Source organism: Gracilinanus agilis, chromosome 2 (genome assembly GCF_016433145.1).
Source record: "Gracilinanus agilis isolate LMUSP501 chromosome 2, AgileGrace, whole genome shotgun sequence".
Taxonomy (NCBI): domain Eukaryota; kingdom Metazoa; phylum Chordata; class Mammalia; order Didelphimorphia; family Didelphidae; genus Gracilinanus; species Gracilinanus agilis.
In genome coordinates, this window is record NC_058131.1 from 641,640,503 (window position 1) to 641,655,212 (window position 14,710).

At 34.7% G+C, this 14,710-nt stretch overlaps 1 protein-coding gene across 1 annotated transcript in view; it reads left to right on the plus strand.

Moving 5' to 3' along the window:
- The window catches only part of HECTD2 (HECT domain E3 ubiquitin protein ligase 2), a 113,777-nt gene that overhangs the window by 71,674 nt on the left and 27,393 nt on the right, over positions 1–14,710 (plus strand). Inside the window, exons 9-13 of the mRNA XM_044662626.1 lie at positions 712–821; positions 1,761–1,909; positions 2,736–2,859; positions 3,121–3,217; positions 14,073–14,180. Coding sequence (XP_044518561.1) covers positions 712–821; positions 1,761–1,909; positions 2,736–2,859; positions 3,121–3,217; positions 14,073–14,180 — 588 coding nt within the window. The remainder of the gene's footprint in view (positions 1–711; positions 822–1,760; positions 1,910–2,735; positions 2,860–3,120; positions 3,218–14,072; positions 14,181–14,710) is intronic.

Genomic DNA, 14,710 nt, shown 5'->3' on the forward strand with positions numbered 1-14,710 from the left:
CTCTGGTTCACCTCCTTTTCCAGTCAGACTTTTCCTATATGTGATTGATTATTAATAATATGCTATAACCTACTTATATCCATTCTGTATATCTTGCCATTGTCCTTTGGTTCATTTGGAACTTTGATGCTTTCAAGATTGTAGCATTCTGTGATTCATAGGCATATGGCATTACCAAAAAAGGGGTTAATGAGCTAAATTATAGTAGGATTGATAAATAATGAGAACCAATAGAAAATGAGGGGGAACTCCTTAGAAATAATAGGGAGAGAGTTAAAGCTTGAGAGAGGAGCAAGGAGGCTTAAGTTCTACTATTGTTATTATACTCTGCTATTCATTTGAGCTATAAGCACCCAACTAAGTTATTGATTGTTGTCTTTTAATTCTGAATTACTCTCCATCAATTTAGAATTTTCCCTTGGGAAACATACAATCTAGTTCCCATTCCTCCTACTCTTCCCTTTTTCAAAGATTTTTTAAAAAATAAATGTAATTATTTTCCCATAAAATTCTGAAGGTTTTCTGTACATTTTGAAGGAACAATTCAGTTATTAAAGGATATTCCCTTGATATTTTGTGTTTCAATTTGTTTTTCTGAACTATAATTTATGATTCATTTCATTTGATTTTGAATGTATTCATTTAGAATGTTTCACACCTTTCTTTTTAGTGTTGCAAAGTTTAACAAAATGTCTGTAATATCTTTTGCAGAATCCTCAGTTTAATAACACATCTACTTACGTCATCTATGCCCACTTGCTAAGACAGATAGCTACCTTAGTGGAAGCGGACCATCATTTCCTTGCTCACTGGTTTAAAAAGTAATTTTTTCATGATACTGAATGTTATTAATCTTACTGTTTGTTTGAAACAATCTGAAATAAGGTGCATTTAAATATTTTCAAATATATATTAGTAACATATATAAATAATAGTGCTTCAAAAACCTGTTGTAAACACTACAAAGACATTATAAATGTATGTTTTAGTACAAATAGCCAATTTTATGTCATTTTTAAATGTTTTATTGCATTTTTGTTTTATGAGAAATTTCATTGCCAGTTTTTCAAATATCTGAGAGATAAGGATTTAACATAATATTTTTATTTTCATTTAAGAACTTTACTTTGGGGAGGAGAGGGACTTAATCATTATTACTTAGAGCCTTAGGGAAGAGAGCAAAACAAAATGTATAAAGTAGAGGCAGAAGATTTAGATTCATGACTTAGCACATTATTAGCTTGAAGGTCTTAAACAAGTCACTCTGCCTCTCTTGACCTCAGTTTCCTACCTGTAAAATTAGAATTGGACAAGATGTTTTTCAAGTGTTCTTTCTAGCTCTAACATTCTGTAGTTCTTCCTGTCTAAAAGCTAATGAAATACAGATTGGTTGTTGTAGGCCATTCGTATAAGACATATGACTCCTTTTTAAGTCTACTTCCAAAATAACTTTTATTTTTGATTAATGAAAGTTAAAAGAGGCAAAAATATGTTAAGATTAAAAAATAATTACAGCAAAAAAACTGGTAAATCAATGTACCTGATAATCAACTTTATAATAGTCATATTTTGATGTTTTTTATTTAATTAATAACCACTATTCGAAGAAGAAATGTGTATTTTCTCTCATTCCTCATTATTTAAAATATTGATGTAATTTTTAAGATATTAAAAATTTTTGCATGTTTTGTCCAACAAGCATGTCACCAAAATGTAGACAGTGTTAAATTTCATTAGAATTATTTCAAAATCTTTTCTAGGTCATCACAAAAAAGGTTCAAGCAATTGGTAGACAGATTGCTACAGTTTATTTCTTTACGCCTGTTTCCTGCAAAGCCTGAAGAATTCCCACCTCTGACAAAATGTTCCTGGTGGATTCCATCAGCAACCAAAGTCTTGGCTTTGCTTAGTAGGTTTTTTCCCTTCTTCTAGTTTTATTTTGCACTTATCTTATTTAAGTAGATTTAAGTAATACTATCTTTCCCCTGAAGATTATACATATAAACTTAAGATCTCTCCAACAAAGAGAATTATGTAGTTCTCATTTTAGTGGTAGTTTTCTTAATAAATTTACTTGAATAATATAGTACATGCTTAAACATTTTACTAGGTTATATCTCCCTGTATATCAGTGGAGTTTCAATCGCATTTTGTAAAGGCAGCAGTCACATATGACCTACTAAACTATGATTTTCAAGAAAGAGATTTCCATTAATTACAAAGGATCATAGGAGACAATGACTGATGTTGGAAAACAGTATGTGGAAATGGTGATCTGCACCCTTTATTGCTATGATCACAATGGTGTGTGTGTATGTTCATGTATGTTTGTAAAGAAATCATTGGCAGAAGTTTCCACTCATTTTAAATAAATTTAAACCCTTTGCAGAGTTAGAAATGAAGCTCTCTAATGGAAACTTCATTCCCATTTCATACATCAAAATACTTTATAGCAGGGGCAGTGAGGTCACTCATTGGTTTAAGAGCTAGGCCTAGAGAGGGTAGGTCCTGCCCTCAGACACTTCCTAGCTGTGTGACCCTGGGCAAATCACTTAACCCCCACTGCCTAGCCCTTACCACTCTTCTGCCTTAGAACCAATACACAGTATTGATTCTAAAACATAAGGTTTTAAAAATAAATAATACTTTATAGCAATAAAATGAACATATAAGTTGCTTGCAAACCAGTTTCATATGTAAGATGATGAGGATCATGCCAGAGGTTTTCTTTTCAGATGCTGCAAACGGTCTGGCCCACCTTCCTATTATTCCTTATACTGATTTTTATAATTCTACACTGGATCATATTGATCTCATGGAAGAATATCACACCTGGCAGTGCTTTGGAAACTCTAGAAGGTAAGACAGATCACTTACCAAATGCAGCCCTTTATCATCTATCTGATCATGAATAGCAATGAAAAAAAATATTTAATTAAAAAGTAGTTTTGTCATTTACTTTCAGAAAAGGGCCTTATACCATTCTAGTAAATAGATTGTAAAAGAGTTTCCATTTAACACAGTGACTTTGTTAGGTACATTCCCCAGGATAGTTCAATTTAAAAAAGAAAGAAAGAAATGTTTTTCCTTAATCTGTTTTCTGTTTCTGTTTTTGAGCAGGTTTTCCTTCTGTCAGTATCCATTTGTTATTTCTATAGCTGCAAAAAAAATCATTATTCAGAGGGACTCAGAGCAACAGATGATAAGCATTGCCAGGGTAAGCCAGATCATAGAAAAAGTTGTATGTTGTCTATAATTAATACAGTGAACATGCTTTTTGACTTTTCCTAATTTAATTGGTGAAACTTCAAAATAAACTTTTAAATAGTGGATGTCCAGACAATATTAGGAAGCTCATGTTGACACAAACCTCTCTTAGAATGCAACTTCACAAAATTTCAGCCTCTCAGAGGTGCTAAGGAGCAGTCAGAGTTTATCAAGCCCAAGTTGTACTTGTGTAAGAATCCTTCCTTTGACACAACCAGCAAGTAATTATCCAAACCCATACATAAAAACCTTCAGGGACATGTAATCCACTGCCTCCCAAGGTCACCTGGCTCTTTTTTGGACAGCTCCAAGTGCTGAAGAAATTTTTCATACAAAATCCACCTCCCTGCAACTGTCATCTTTTTCTCTTCACTTAGCACTTTAGAAACAATCAGGACAAATCTACTCTGAAAGCCACATCGCAGTCTGCAAATACTTCAACTAGCTGTCATAGCTCCCTTACTCACAATTGGAAGAGACCACATAGGTCAACTAATCCATCCTACACCTGAACAGAAATTCCCCCTACAATTTCCCCAAGCCTTCTCCAGCCTTGCCATCACTAATTTCTTAAACTATGCTGGCATTATTCTGGTTGTTCTATTATTGATCTACTTCAGTTTGTCAGTTCCCTCCCTAAATATGACATGCAGAATTGAGCATTGTATTTCTTATATGGAATGTTAAATAGGTGGTATAAATCAAGATGAATAACCTTAGACAGGCTTCCCCAATCCATGCATTCCTTATTTTATACAAAAGTGGTCCAGATCTTCTTATTGGAACTCATTGCCCAGATTCTTGTATCACAAGATGCAAAAAACTCCTGGAGGTAGCTTGCCAATATCTCTCTGATCTTGCCAGCCTCACTTCAAGTAGAGTAAGGTGAAATGAGAAATGAGAAAAGGAACTCTGTTGTAAGATAAAGATGCAGTACAGTGGGAACATCAGCTAACTTTATCATGAATACTATTCCTTCATAACTAAAGATCGAACACAACTAAATATTGAAACATAACTAGTATTGAATTTGCTTTTTTGGCTGCCTTCATGGCAACATTTCATCAGACTTGGAAAGTAGTGGAAAAATTAAATACTGAAGTAACTGAAGTATAATTTATAGATAAAGCTTTAGGTTATTTAGGTTAGCATAATTCTGTAATAGCATTATTCCAACCTTAAGTGACCAGTGAAACATTGACTAGAGGCATAGTGACCATTTGTGTATTCACGGGCATATTCTGAAAACAAATGGGATGTGTTTTACAAGAAAGCAAATACATCTCCCAGAGAATTAGAATATGTGCAAAAAAATTTGGAATAGGGAGAATGGTTCTGATATGTCACATGCTCTAAAGAAGATGGAATAAATATTATTAATCCCCTTCTAGATGCAAGATGTTGTGCTAGAGAGATACGAAAAGGAGAGAGAGAGAGAGAGAGAGAGAGAGAGAGAGAGAGAGAGAGAGAGAGAGATTTGTTGTCTTCAAAGAATTTTACAGAGCTATAGAAAGAATGCACTAAAGTCATGCTAAACAAATAGAAATGGGAGCCACTAATCCCTACACAAGGATCCCTTGGGCCACACATTGATTTAGTTTTAAAATGTAATTGTATTTATTTTTTGGTATTTTAAATTTTTTGTTAAATATTTTGCATTTGCATTTTAATCTGACTTGGCTACACTCAGGAGGGTTGCTGACTGCCAATAGCCTGGGTGCATTTGATACCTTTGCATTAAAGCATCACAAGATAAAATAGAACTTTGCGTTATGATAAGAAAGGCACACTAAAAGCACCAAGCTTCCCTGTTATCACCAAAGACTTCAAATTGCTATCATTTCTTATTTAATCTATAGCTGATTTCGTGAAGGCCTTTATTTTTATCTCTTATATTTAAATACATATCTCAAAGAATGTGAAAACATGACAAGTATTTTCCATGTGCATCAGAGGAACTGCTATGCTATCATTCCCCTTCAGGAATGTTAAAAAGATTTTATAAATCAAGTGAAATAACCTAGAGGGGCTGCCCCCCCATTCACACATTCTTTATTTTATACAAAGGTGGTCCTGGACTTCTTATTGGAACTCATTGCCCAGATTCTTATACCAAGTCGCCATTCAAAAAACTCCCCAAAGCTAGCTTGCCAGTATCTCTGGTCTTGCCAGCCTCACTTCAAGTAGAATGAGGTGAGATGAGAGATGAGAAAAGGAACTCTGTCATAAGACTCCCATTCCTAATGTATCCCAGCAAGGTGTTAGGAAAGCAATCTGATCAAACAAGTTTGCAGCCATCCCCTTCCCCAGAGTATCTGTCTGTTAAGCCAAGTAAATTTCTTAATTGGTAGAATTTCAGGTTGTATGAAAGATGTTTTGGAAAGGGCCTGCAGATAGGTTTTTCTTTAAATCACACTATTCAGTCCAGTCTGCCTATATGTAAGGGGTGTTCTGGGATAGAGAAGTTATAAATCTCCCAGATCCTTCTTTCTTATAGGTGACAGAACTTAAAGGTCTCTATGACTTGCCCAGGGTCATACACTTTAAGCATTTTTGATAAGATTTGAATTCTGGTCTTCCTGACTCATATCTAGCATTCTATCCATTACACCATCTAAATGTCACAACAAATCTAAGCTGTCTCCCACCAGAAAATCCTTGAAAGATTATTGTTCCCAAAGTTCTTTCTTCAACAGGATACATATCCTGCATTCAATCAGGCCTTGCATGGAATGATTTCTAGTCCCCCTCCCTGTCTTGGTCACTCTCTGCTGCATATGTACTCCACCTTGTCCATATTTGTTAAAATACAACATTTCAACCTAAAAATATCCCATATGCAATTTGGGACTAGAATGAAACTGGACTAGAGTATCTCTGAAGTTCCTTCCAAATGTAAAATTTTTGATTGTATAAAATGACAATTCCATGATTCACATTTTTAGATACTGTTCTTCTTAATATAGCTCAACATATTCTCTTTCATTGACTTAAAATGTTTGCCATCAGGGGCAGGTGGGTGGCTCATTGGATAGAGAACCAGGACCATAGATGGGAAGTCTTAGATTCAAATCTGGCCTCAGACACTTCCTAACTGTGTGACTCTGGGCAAATCACTTAACCTCCATTGCCTGGCCCTTACTACTCTTCTACTTTAGAACCAATACATAATATTAATTTCAAAATAGAAATTAAGGGTGTTTAAAAAATATTTGATATCCATTAAAATCATCGGGAGGTCTTTCTCACTTGAAATGTTTTCTAAACATAACTTCTCCATCTTGGACTTATATACTTGATTGTAAGACTTTACATTTATTTCTATTAACTTCCTTAAGATTAGATTTAAACTATGAATCAAACCTATTGTGATCTTTTCTAGATGCAAGTTCCACCATCTGGCATGATGTCTACTCTTTTTGCCTTTTTGACATCTACTAAACATTTAATAACTTTACCTTCATCGAAGTCATGTATAGAAATGTTAAATATCTAAGAATGAGTAAACAGATGTTCAGTGCCTACTATGTACCAGCACTATGTTAAGTGTATTTTATAGATATTATCTCATTCAGTCCTCACAACAGCCCTGAGAGGTAGATGCTAGTATTATTCTCATTTTACAGTTGAAGAAATTGAGCTAGACAAGGATTTTAAAGACTTGCCCAGGGTCACATCTAGGAAGCTTCTGGGTCTGGATTTGAATCAAGATCTTCTTCAGTTCAGACTCAAAGCTCTATCCATTGTAACACCTAACTGCCTTTTGAATAGATCTCTGGGCTCCTTCATAAGAGACCTTCTTCCATTTTGAAATTGGTCATGAATCATTTTGTGAGTCTAATCTGAGTTTTTAAAAAATTATCATTATCTTGTTTTTAATATCACCTTTATGTCCAAATATATTCCTTTCTTTCCTTTTCCAAGAGAGCCAGCAGTTGAGACAAAGGATATACTTCCCCACAAAAAATGATGAAAAAAAAACAGTGCATCAAAAATAACACACACATCAACCAAGTGTAACAATTTATTTAATCTTCTACATTCATAGTCCACTATCTCTTCAAAAAAAGGAGTAGTGTTTCTCATCTCTTCAAAACCAAACTTAATTATAATTATAAGGCATTTGGAAAGTTTTTTTGTTCTTTCCACTCAAATAGTTGTAATAACTGTATATTTTGTTTTCCTGAATCTTATTACTTCATTTTACAACCTTCATATCATCCTTTTCATGATTCTCTGTTTTCTTCATATTTATATTTTTTCTGTGAAATAATATTCTATTATATTTATGGACCATCATTTATTTAATCATTCTCCAGTTGTGCTTCCAGTTCTTTACTTCCTATCAAAAATGGTGCTATATATATTTTCTCATGTAAATAGGATCTTTCTTTCTATCTGTGACATCCTTGGGGTATATACCTAGTGGTAGGATCTCTGGTAAATGGTATAGACATTTTAGTTACTTTTATAGCACAGTTCCAAACTGCTTTCCAGAATGGTTGAACCAATTCAGAACTAAATAAACAGTTTTTAAAAGTGTGATTCTTTTCCCACAGCTCTTACAATATTAATTTTCCATCTTCTGCCATCTTGCCAAATTTTCTATATACGAAGTGAAACCTCAGAGTTGTTCTATTTGAAATTCTCTTATTATTAGTGGTTTGGAGTGGTCATTCATATATTTGCAGTTTTGCTTCTGAGAACTATTTGTTCCTATCCTTTGGGAAAGAATCCAAGTTTTTAGCCAATTCTAAATTCACTTAAATACCATCACCTATCCTTCAACAATCCAACTTGTCCACAAGTCTATCATGAAATGCTTTGTCAAACACTTTACTGAAATTCAAGTGTATTGTGTCATTTATGTTCTCCTGATCTATCAGCCTAGTCACCCTGTCACGAAAAAATAGTATATGAAGTTAGTCTTACATGATCAGTTCTTTTTTTTTAAATAACCCTTACCTTCTGTCATAGAATGGATACTAAGTATTAGTTCTAAGGAAGAAGAGTGGTAATCGGGCTTAAGTGGCTTGCCCAGGGTCACAAAGCTAGGAAGTATCTGAGGCTATGTTTGAACCCAGGACTTCCCATCTCCAGGCCTGTCACTGAACCACCTAGATGCCCCAGGACCAGTTCTTAACCTCTTTCCTTTTTTTATAATTATATTTTCCAATTTTTCTTCTAAGCTGGAATGAGCCCATCTCTGCTCTTTCCCCTTTCTCTTGTGTTCTTTCGTACCCAAGTTATGCCCAACATGCTGAACTGTGTTCTTTCCTCCTACCCCAGCTTGATGGGCCCTCCTTGCTGTTCTTCCACATTGTTCTGGGCTTGAACACTGCTTCATCTTGTCTTCTGTTGGTTCCACTCCTCCAAGATTCATTTTGAGGTGCTTTTGTTTTATTGTAGTTATCTAGAGGATGATGAGCGAACTCAGAATGTATTTTACTCCACTGTCTTAGCTGATCACTTCTTTCCTTTGAAAATGTTCATAAGCCATGTCTTTAAGGGTATGTAATAAGGGTTTTTCCCAGGAATTGGAATCATAATCACAAACCTATAGCTTGAAGGATGTATTCTCTTTCTGCTTTTGAAAATTGGAAAAAGATTTGCTCTTTTATAGCTTTGTGGCATCCTCTACATTTTCCACAGTTTTTCAGAGATTAACAATAGTAGTTCAGCACTCACATCAAATTCTTTTGATTCCCTAGGATGTAGTTCATTCAAGTGACTTGAATTCACTGATGGTACCTAGATATTCCCTTGTAATATTCTCATTTATTTGGTGTTTCGATTCCCTATTAATCATTTTTGACCTAATCTTCTTATGATGATGATTTTCCTTGGTATAAAATAAAAAAGGCATAAAGAGAGTTAGTCCTTCCACCTCTGTGTCATCATCATCTTCTCATTCTCATTCTGAGGGATCATCTTTGGGAAGAGCCAAGATGTAAAGTAGCAGAAAAGAAATACAACTAAGCTCTCATCCATAAAAAGCTAGAAGGTTCACTTGGCTTGAAAATCCAAGAAAAAACCACAATAAGTCATTTTCCCAGTCCAACTCATACTAGGGAGGTAAGCAGAGAGGTCTGTGGACTCTGGATTGAAATTTAGCTAGGAACAGTCATGCAGTCCATTTTAGTTTAAGAACTATATCGAAATTGAATGACATATAAATACAGGAGTCAAGATGAATGTAAGAAATGTAAAAAATGAGCAAGCAATCATAAAGGACTAAATAAGGATAAACAATTTGTTAATACGAGCAGATAATATATGTGCCCTGTTAGAACATAATTATAATCAAGTCATAGAAAGAATCTAATAAGACAGAAAACATGAGAGTAGTGTTATGTTTTGATAATCTCAAGAAGAGAGAAAGGAATGAGTCTTCCAGGGTTCTGTCTATCCACAGTACCACCTAGCTGCCTCCATTATTGATGAGTTCTCTATGTTCACATTGACCTCTCTGGAGCTCATTTTACTTTTGTTCTTCTGATTCATTTTTTTATTGTAAGTTTCATTTTTAAAAACATTCCATCTATCCTGGACCAAATTCTCTTCTTGAATTTCAGGCCATGGATTTCTATTTATGTCAACCACTTGATGAACCAATTTAACTCTATGCTATTTTCTATTCTTGAATCCTTTGTTTCCTTGTTCTGTTACTACCAATACCTTGCCAAACCCTAACTTTGAATTACCCCCATAAACTTCCTCCTTTGTTCCTACTAACCTGCTTCTGAATGGAGCTGGAAAGCATCATGAAACCTCCTGGGTCAACCACATGTTTTTATTGTCTATTCTAAACTGGGCTGTCACTGCAACAAGGCAGTCCTTCCAATCCTCCCTAATTGATTTAAAGTGATTTTCCTAAAATGCACAGCATCCAACACCACACACCCCAAATAAACTCTTACAGCTTGCCAGTAGCTCAAATAGAAACATTTAAAAAAAAGATGCTCTATCTCCTTTGCCTTTGCACAGGCTTGCCCCTCATTCCTGGGATGCTCTCACTTCTCCTCTCCAAGTCTTAGAATTCTTGGTTGCCTTCAAGAATCAGCTTAAATTCCACCTTTTGGCAAAGAGGCCTTTCTTGGATTTTCCAGATGCTGGTGTCTTTTCCTGTCTACTATATATATATATATATATATATATATATATATATATATATATCTTACGTCATATATAACTTATATATGTCTTTCTAGAATACATGTCTCTCATGTTAGAATGTATTCCTCTTGAGGATAGGGATTGCTTTTATTTTTTATTTGTATCCTTAGCATCATAGCACTTGGTACCCACTCACTTAAATTTATATTGATTGGTTACTTTATCCATTCTCTGAGCTCTTTGAAAGTTACTCTCTCCAAACTAATGGTGTATCTGTGTCAGACTATGTCCAGCTTTTCCCTGATTATCTAATAAAACTCTATAAATACTATGGTCATATTCCCCAGGATTTCTATCACTTCTGCTTTTTATTAGTTCTTTGGGGTTAAAATGAGGTTTAGAAAAGTTAGAAAGAGCTCTCAAAATTCATATCCTATTCTCAGATAAAGGGTTTTTAAAAATCTTTCTGTCTTAGAATGGATATTAAGTATTGGTTCCAAGATGGAAGAGCTGTAAGGCTAGGCAGTTGGGGTTAAGTGACTTGTCCAGGATCATCACACAGCTAGGAAGTGTCTCTCAAATAACTTATTAGTCAGCTATTAACTTTTTCATACTTATAGATCCAGAAGCCTTCACTCAGGCTTTAAATTAGTTTCCTGCTTTGCTTCTGCTAACCCTTCTGGTAGTTGACAACATAAATGCTTTCTAGATACAAGCCTCTAGAGTTCTCTGCCTCTCCATAGACCCAGAACCTGATTGTTTTGTTTTCTTAGGGTTATGTCCCTTATTCTCCAGGTAACTGTCCAAGGCATGGTCTAGATCTACCCTTGAAAAGTAATCTTTATTCCTCCATCATCCCAGGGACTTTGCCCAGCATATAACAGGGTAAAATTAGAGTACCTATTCTTTAAGAAAAGCTAGTCACAGACAAAAACTCATGAGGTTTGGCTTCAGACCATCATTCCTCCCTTATCTATTGTATCTAATTATCATGTTAAAAAGTTATTAATTCATTTCATAACATAATAATATGTTTATTATTATATTTGTCAAATCAATTGTGTTGTCCATTTCATTTATACATTATTGACATTTTATTTACTTGTGATACTTCAAAGATCTATAATTTCATCTCTGTGGGTTTTTCTTCTTCCTATGTGGATCATGAACCCTTCTTAACTTAAAAATGGTTTTCCAGAGTTACTGTTGCTGAAGAAGTTTATGTTGGTTTTCCTGACTTTTTTGAACCTTCCCTTCCATACCTTTCCCATTCCTCTTCTTCCCCTGCTCCTCTTAATGATGAGCCTCTCCAAATTTAACTAGGCTATTCCTTGAATAAATGGGCCCATATTTAGAGCTTTTCCAACTTAGTAAGACTTTTTAAAAGCTTGAGCTCCACTGGTATGGCCTCAGAGGATATAGATCCCCTCCATACATCATGGTGAGGCATAGAAATGTAAGGCATTAGTGGAGGATGATGACACTTAGTTCAGTTTCTATGCACATAGTTTATTGCTCATTCATCATGCTAATCCATTCACAGCTTACAATGAGTTGTAGTGTTTGTTTTTTAATAAAAGAGGATACTTAGGGAAAAGAAGGTTTTTGTGTCTGGTTTAAGAAAATAAAAAGAGTCTGAGGAGCATAATTAGTATAAAATCTAAAGATTATTTCCTTTGGTAATTCAGTTCCCAGAAGGCAAATATTTTTTTTTGTCACAACCCAGGAAGAAAGCTTTGAGTGATTGGTGACATGCATAGTCAGCCTTTACTGATCAAAGGACTCAAAAGGGCTATGAGTATGGGGGTACTAGAAGAAAGTTCATTGATTATGCCTGCCAAGAGAGTTCCAAAGCCCACACTGTCTGTCCCCTGGAGAAAGAGTTTAACAGGTATTTTTTAGTAGAAAAACTCACCCTTGATCTTGTGTAGATGCTGAAACCCAGTAGTGTTAACTTGAAATAATTCAAGGAGTAGTCCCTATCACTAAATCCATTATGTTTTCTTTCCTGTATTTGTACTCATGGTATTTACTATTGATCTTCAGTAGCTTTCCCTTCATCTATGATTTTTGATATTGGGAGGGCAGACAAGAGGCTAAATCAAACCAATGCAAAATTTTGTCAAAATTTCTCCTAATAGTAATCCATTTGCGGATAATTTGTATTGCCTTAAAAAACACATATGGCATATATGTACCTTGCCACTAACTAGTCCTCTTGGTGTCCCTGGTCTATTATTACTTAGGGCTCTGAGTCTGGGGGATGGAAGAAGCTAAACAGTAAATCATTGGGTTCAACTCACCACCCCAAAATAACAACAGCAAGAATAACTTATATTGACAAAGACTCTTATTGTAAACAGAGTTCTTTCTTCACAATAGCCCTGTGAAGTAGTGAATATTAGTAATGTTGTACCTGTTTTACAGATGAAGAAGTTGAGGCTAAATTCTAAAGTGATCCAGCACCACTAGCAATCATCAGAACTGGGCACCAGACCCAGGTCTCTGGAGTCCAAGTTTACTCAGCTTTCTAGCAGGGGGTTGAGTTTTTTATATGATTTAAAGTTGCCAGGAAGACTCTCGTGATCAAATGATCTCCTCCAGCCTGTCTTAGGATTTAAAATTCTATCATTTGAGTGGTCGTCCTTTTGGTCAGAGAAACCTAACTCCTATTAAAACATCAGGGAGAAAACACATCATACTTTCCTGATCTTTTAACAGTTTGGTGTGGTTTAACTTATGGAATCTTTTCCAATATATCACTTCACACTAAAGGTAAAACCCACTGAAAAAACCAGCATTGGGCAGAATGGAGAGAAAAGTCCAGAGCGAAAGATACCACCAGATTGGGAAGTCAGACCTCATTCAGATGCTATATTGAGGAATTTAGGACTACGGCAGGGAGGGCCATAGGAGAATATTAGTCACAAAGGATTGACAGTTCCGAGACCCAGAAAGTTTTAGTATAGTTAATTGGACGGATTATGAAAATGGTCTTGTTATATGGGTACTTTTCTTAAAATAGTTTGTGTTAAAAAAAAAGAATGGAATTTGTAGTATTCTTCTGTTCAATGGCAATATTTTTTGGCTTTTACCTAATACACAAGAGTTCTATTTTCTTTGTTGCCAGAGAAATTAATGTCCTTTGAGAGATATTTCTAGTGAAAATGAGTGGAGGAGGCTGTGAATATGTCTTTGTGCCTGCTCATACTTTAAAAACTTCATTTATAAAATACCCAAAATATCATTTGCTGGATCAGTTTTAGTTTTGGAGTGAACAGTTTCTATTTTGTTTTTTATTGGCAAAACTAGAAAATTATCTCAGTTTAGAAAATAAATTGGAACTTCATTTTAAATGCTTTCCATTTCTTATAGTTATTCTAAATTCTTTAAGTTAAATTATACTAAGATCAATAAGGCTGAATTTTTGAATCTCATCCAAGGTAGGTAGGTTGATTACTGAAGAACCTTGTCATAAGGCAGTTTCACCATTACATATCTTCATAAGAGGGTACCTTTATAACAAGATTCCAGTGTATATTTATCATTAGCTTTTGGAATATTATATGACCTCCTGGTGAAAGAAAAATATTATGTGTATTTCTGTAGTCTTATCCTTTTTACTAATTAAAATTTTACAAAATTAAACTTGTGAAAAACTGAAAATGATCTCTTTGTGATTCAAATAGCAGAGTCTGGTGGACAAAGTTTCTCGAAGGCAAAGACCTGACATGAATATGCTATTTCTAAATATGAAAGTAAGAAGAACACATCTTGTTAGTGATTCGCTTGATGAGGTACAGTAAAATGATTCCTCACTAATATTTATCAGTTAACTACTTAATATCTTCAGTTCAGTCCGGACTTGATACACCACAGAAATAATGCTAAGTATTCCTTTTTCTAAGTAGCAATAAATGTTCCTCATTTTATTTTAATATCATGATGGAAGTTAGATCATATACATAGTTAATAATAAAACCCTACATTCAGTGGATTTATACATTATCAGAACTGGAAAGGTTTTAGAGATCTTCTCATCTAGTGTTCCCATTTTGTAGCTGAGGCAAAGTTGTCAAAGTCACACACAGCTGGTTAGTAACAGCAGAGTCTCAGCCTTGCACCCAGACCTCCTAGTCCTTTTCTGGTAGAAGTTTCTGAATATTTATTATTTCAAAATAGGAAAGGATAAATTGAAAAAAAAGGATATCTGGGCCCTGGTCCTAATTTTGCTACTATCTAGTTAAACAATTTTGTAAAAATCACTTTTCATTTTCTGTAAATGAAGTTTTGAGCTTAGATGATTTCTTAGGGCTCTTCCTACTCT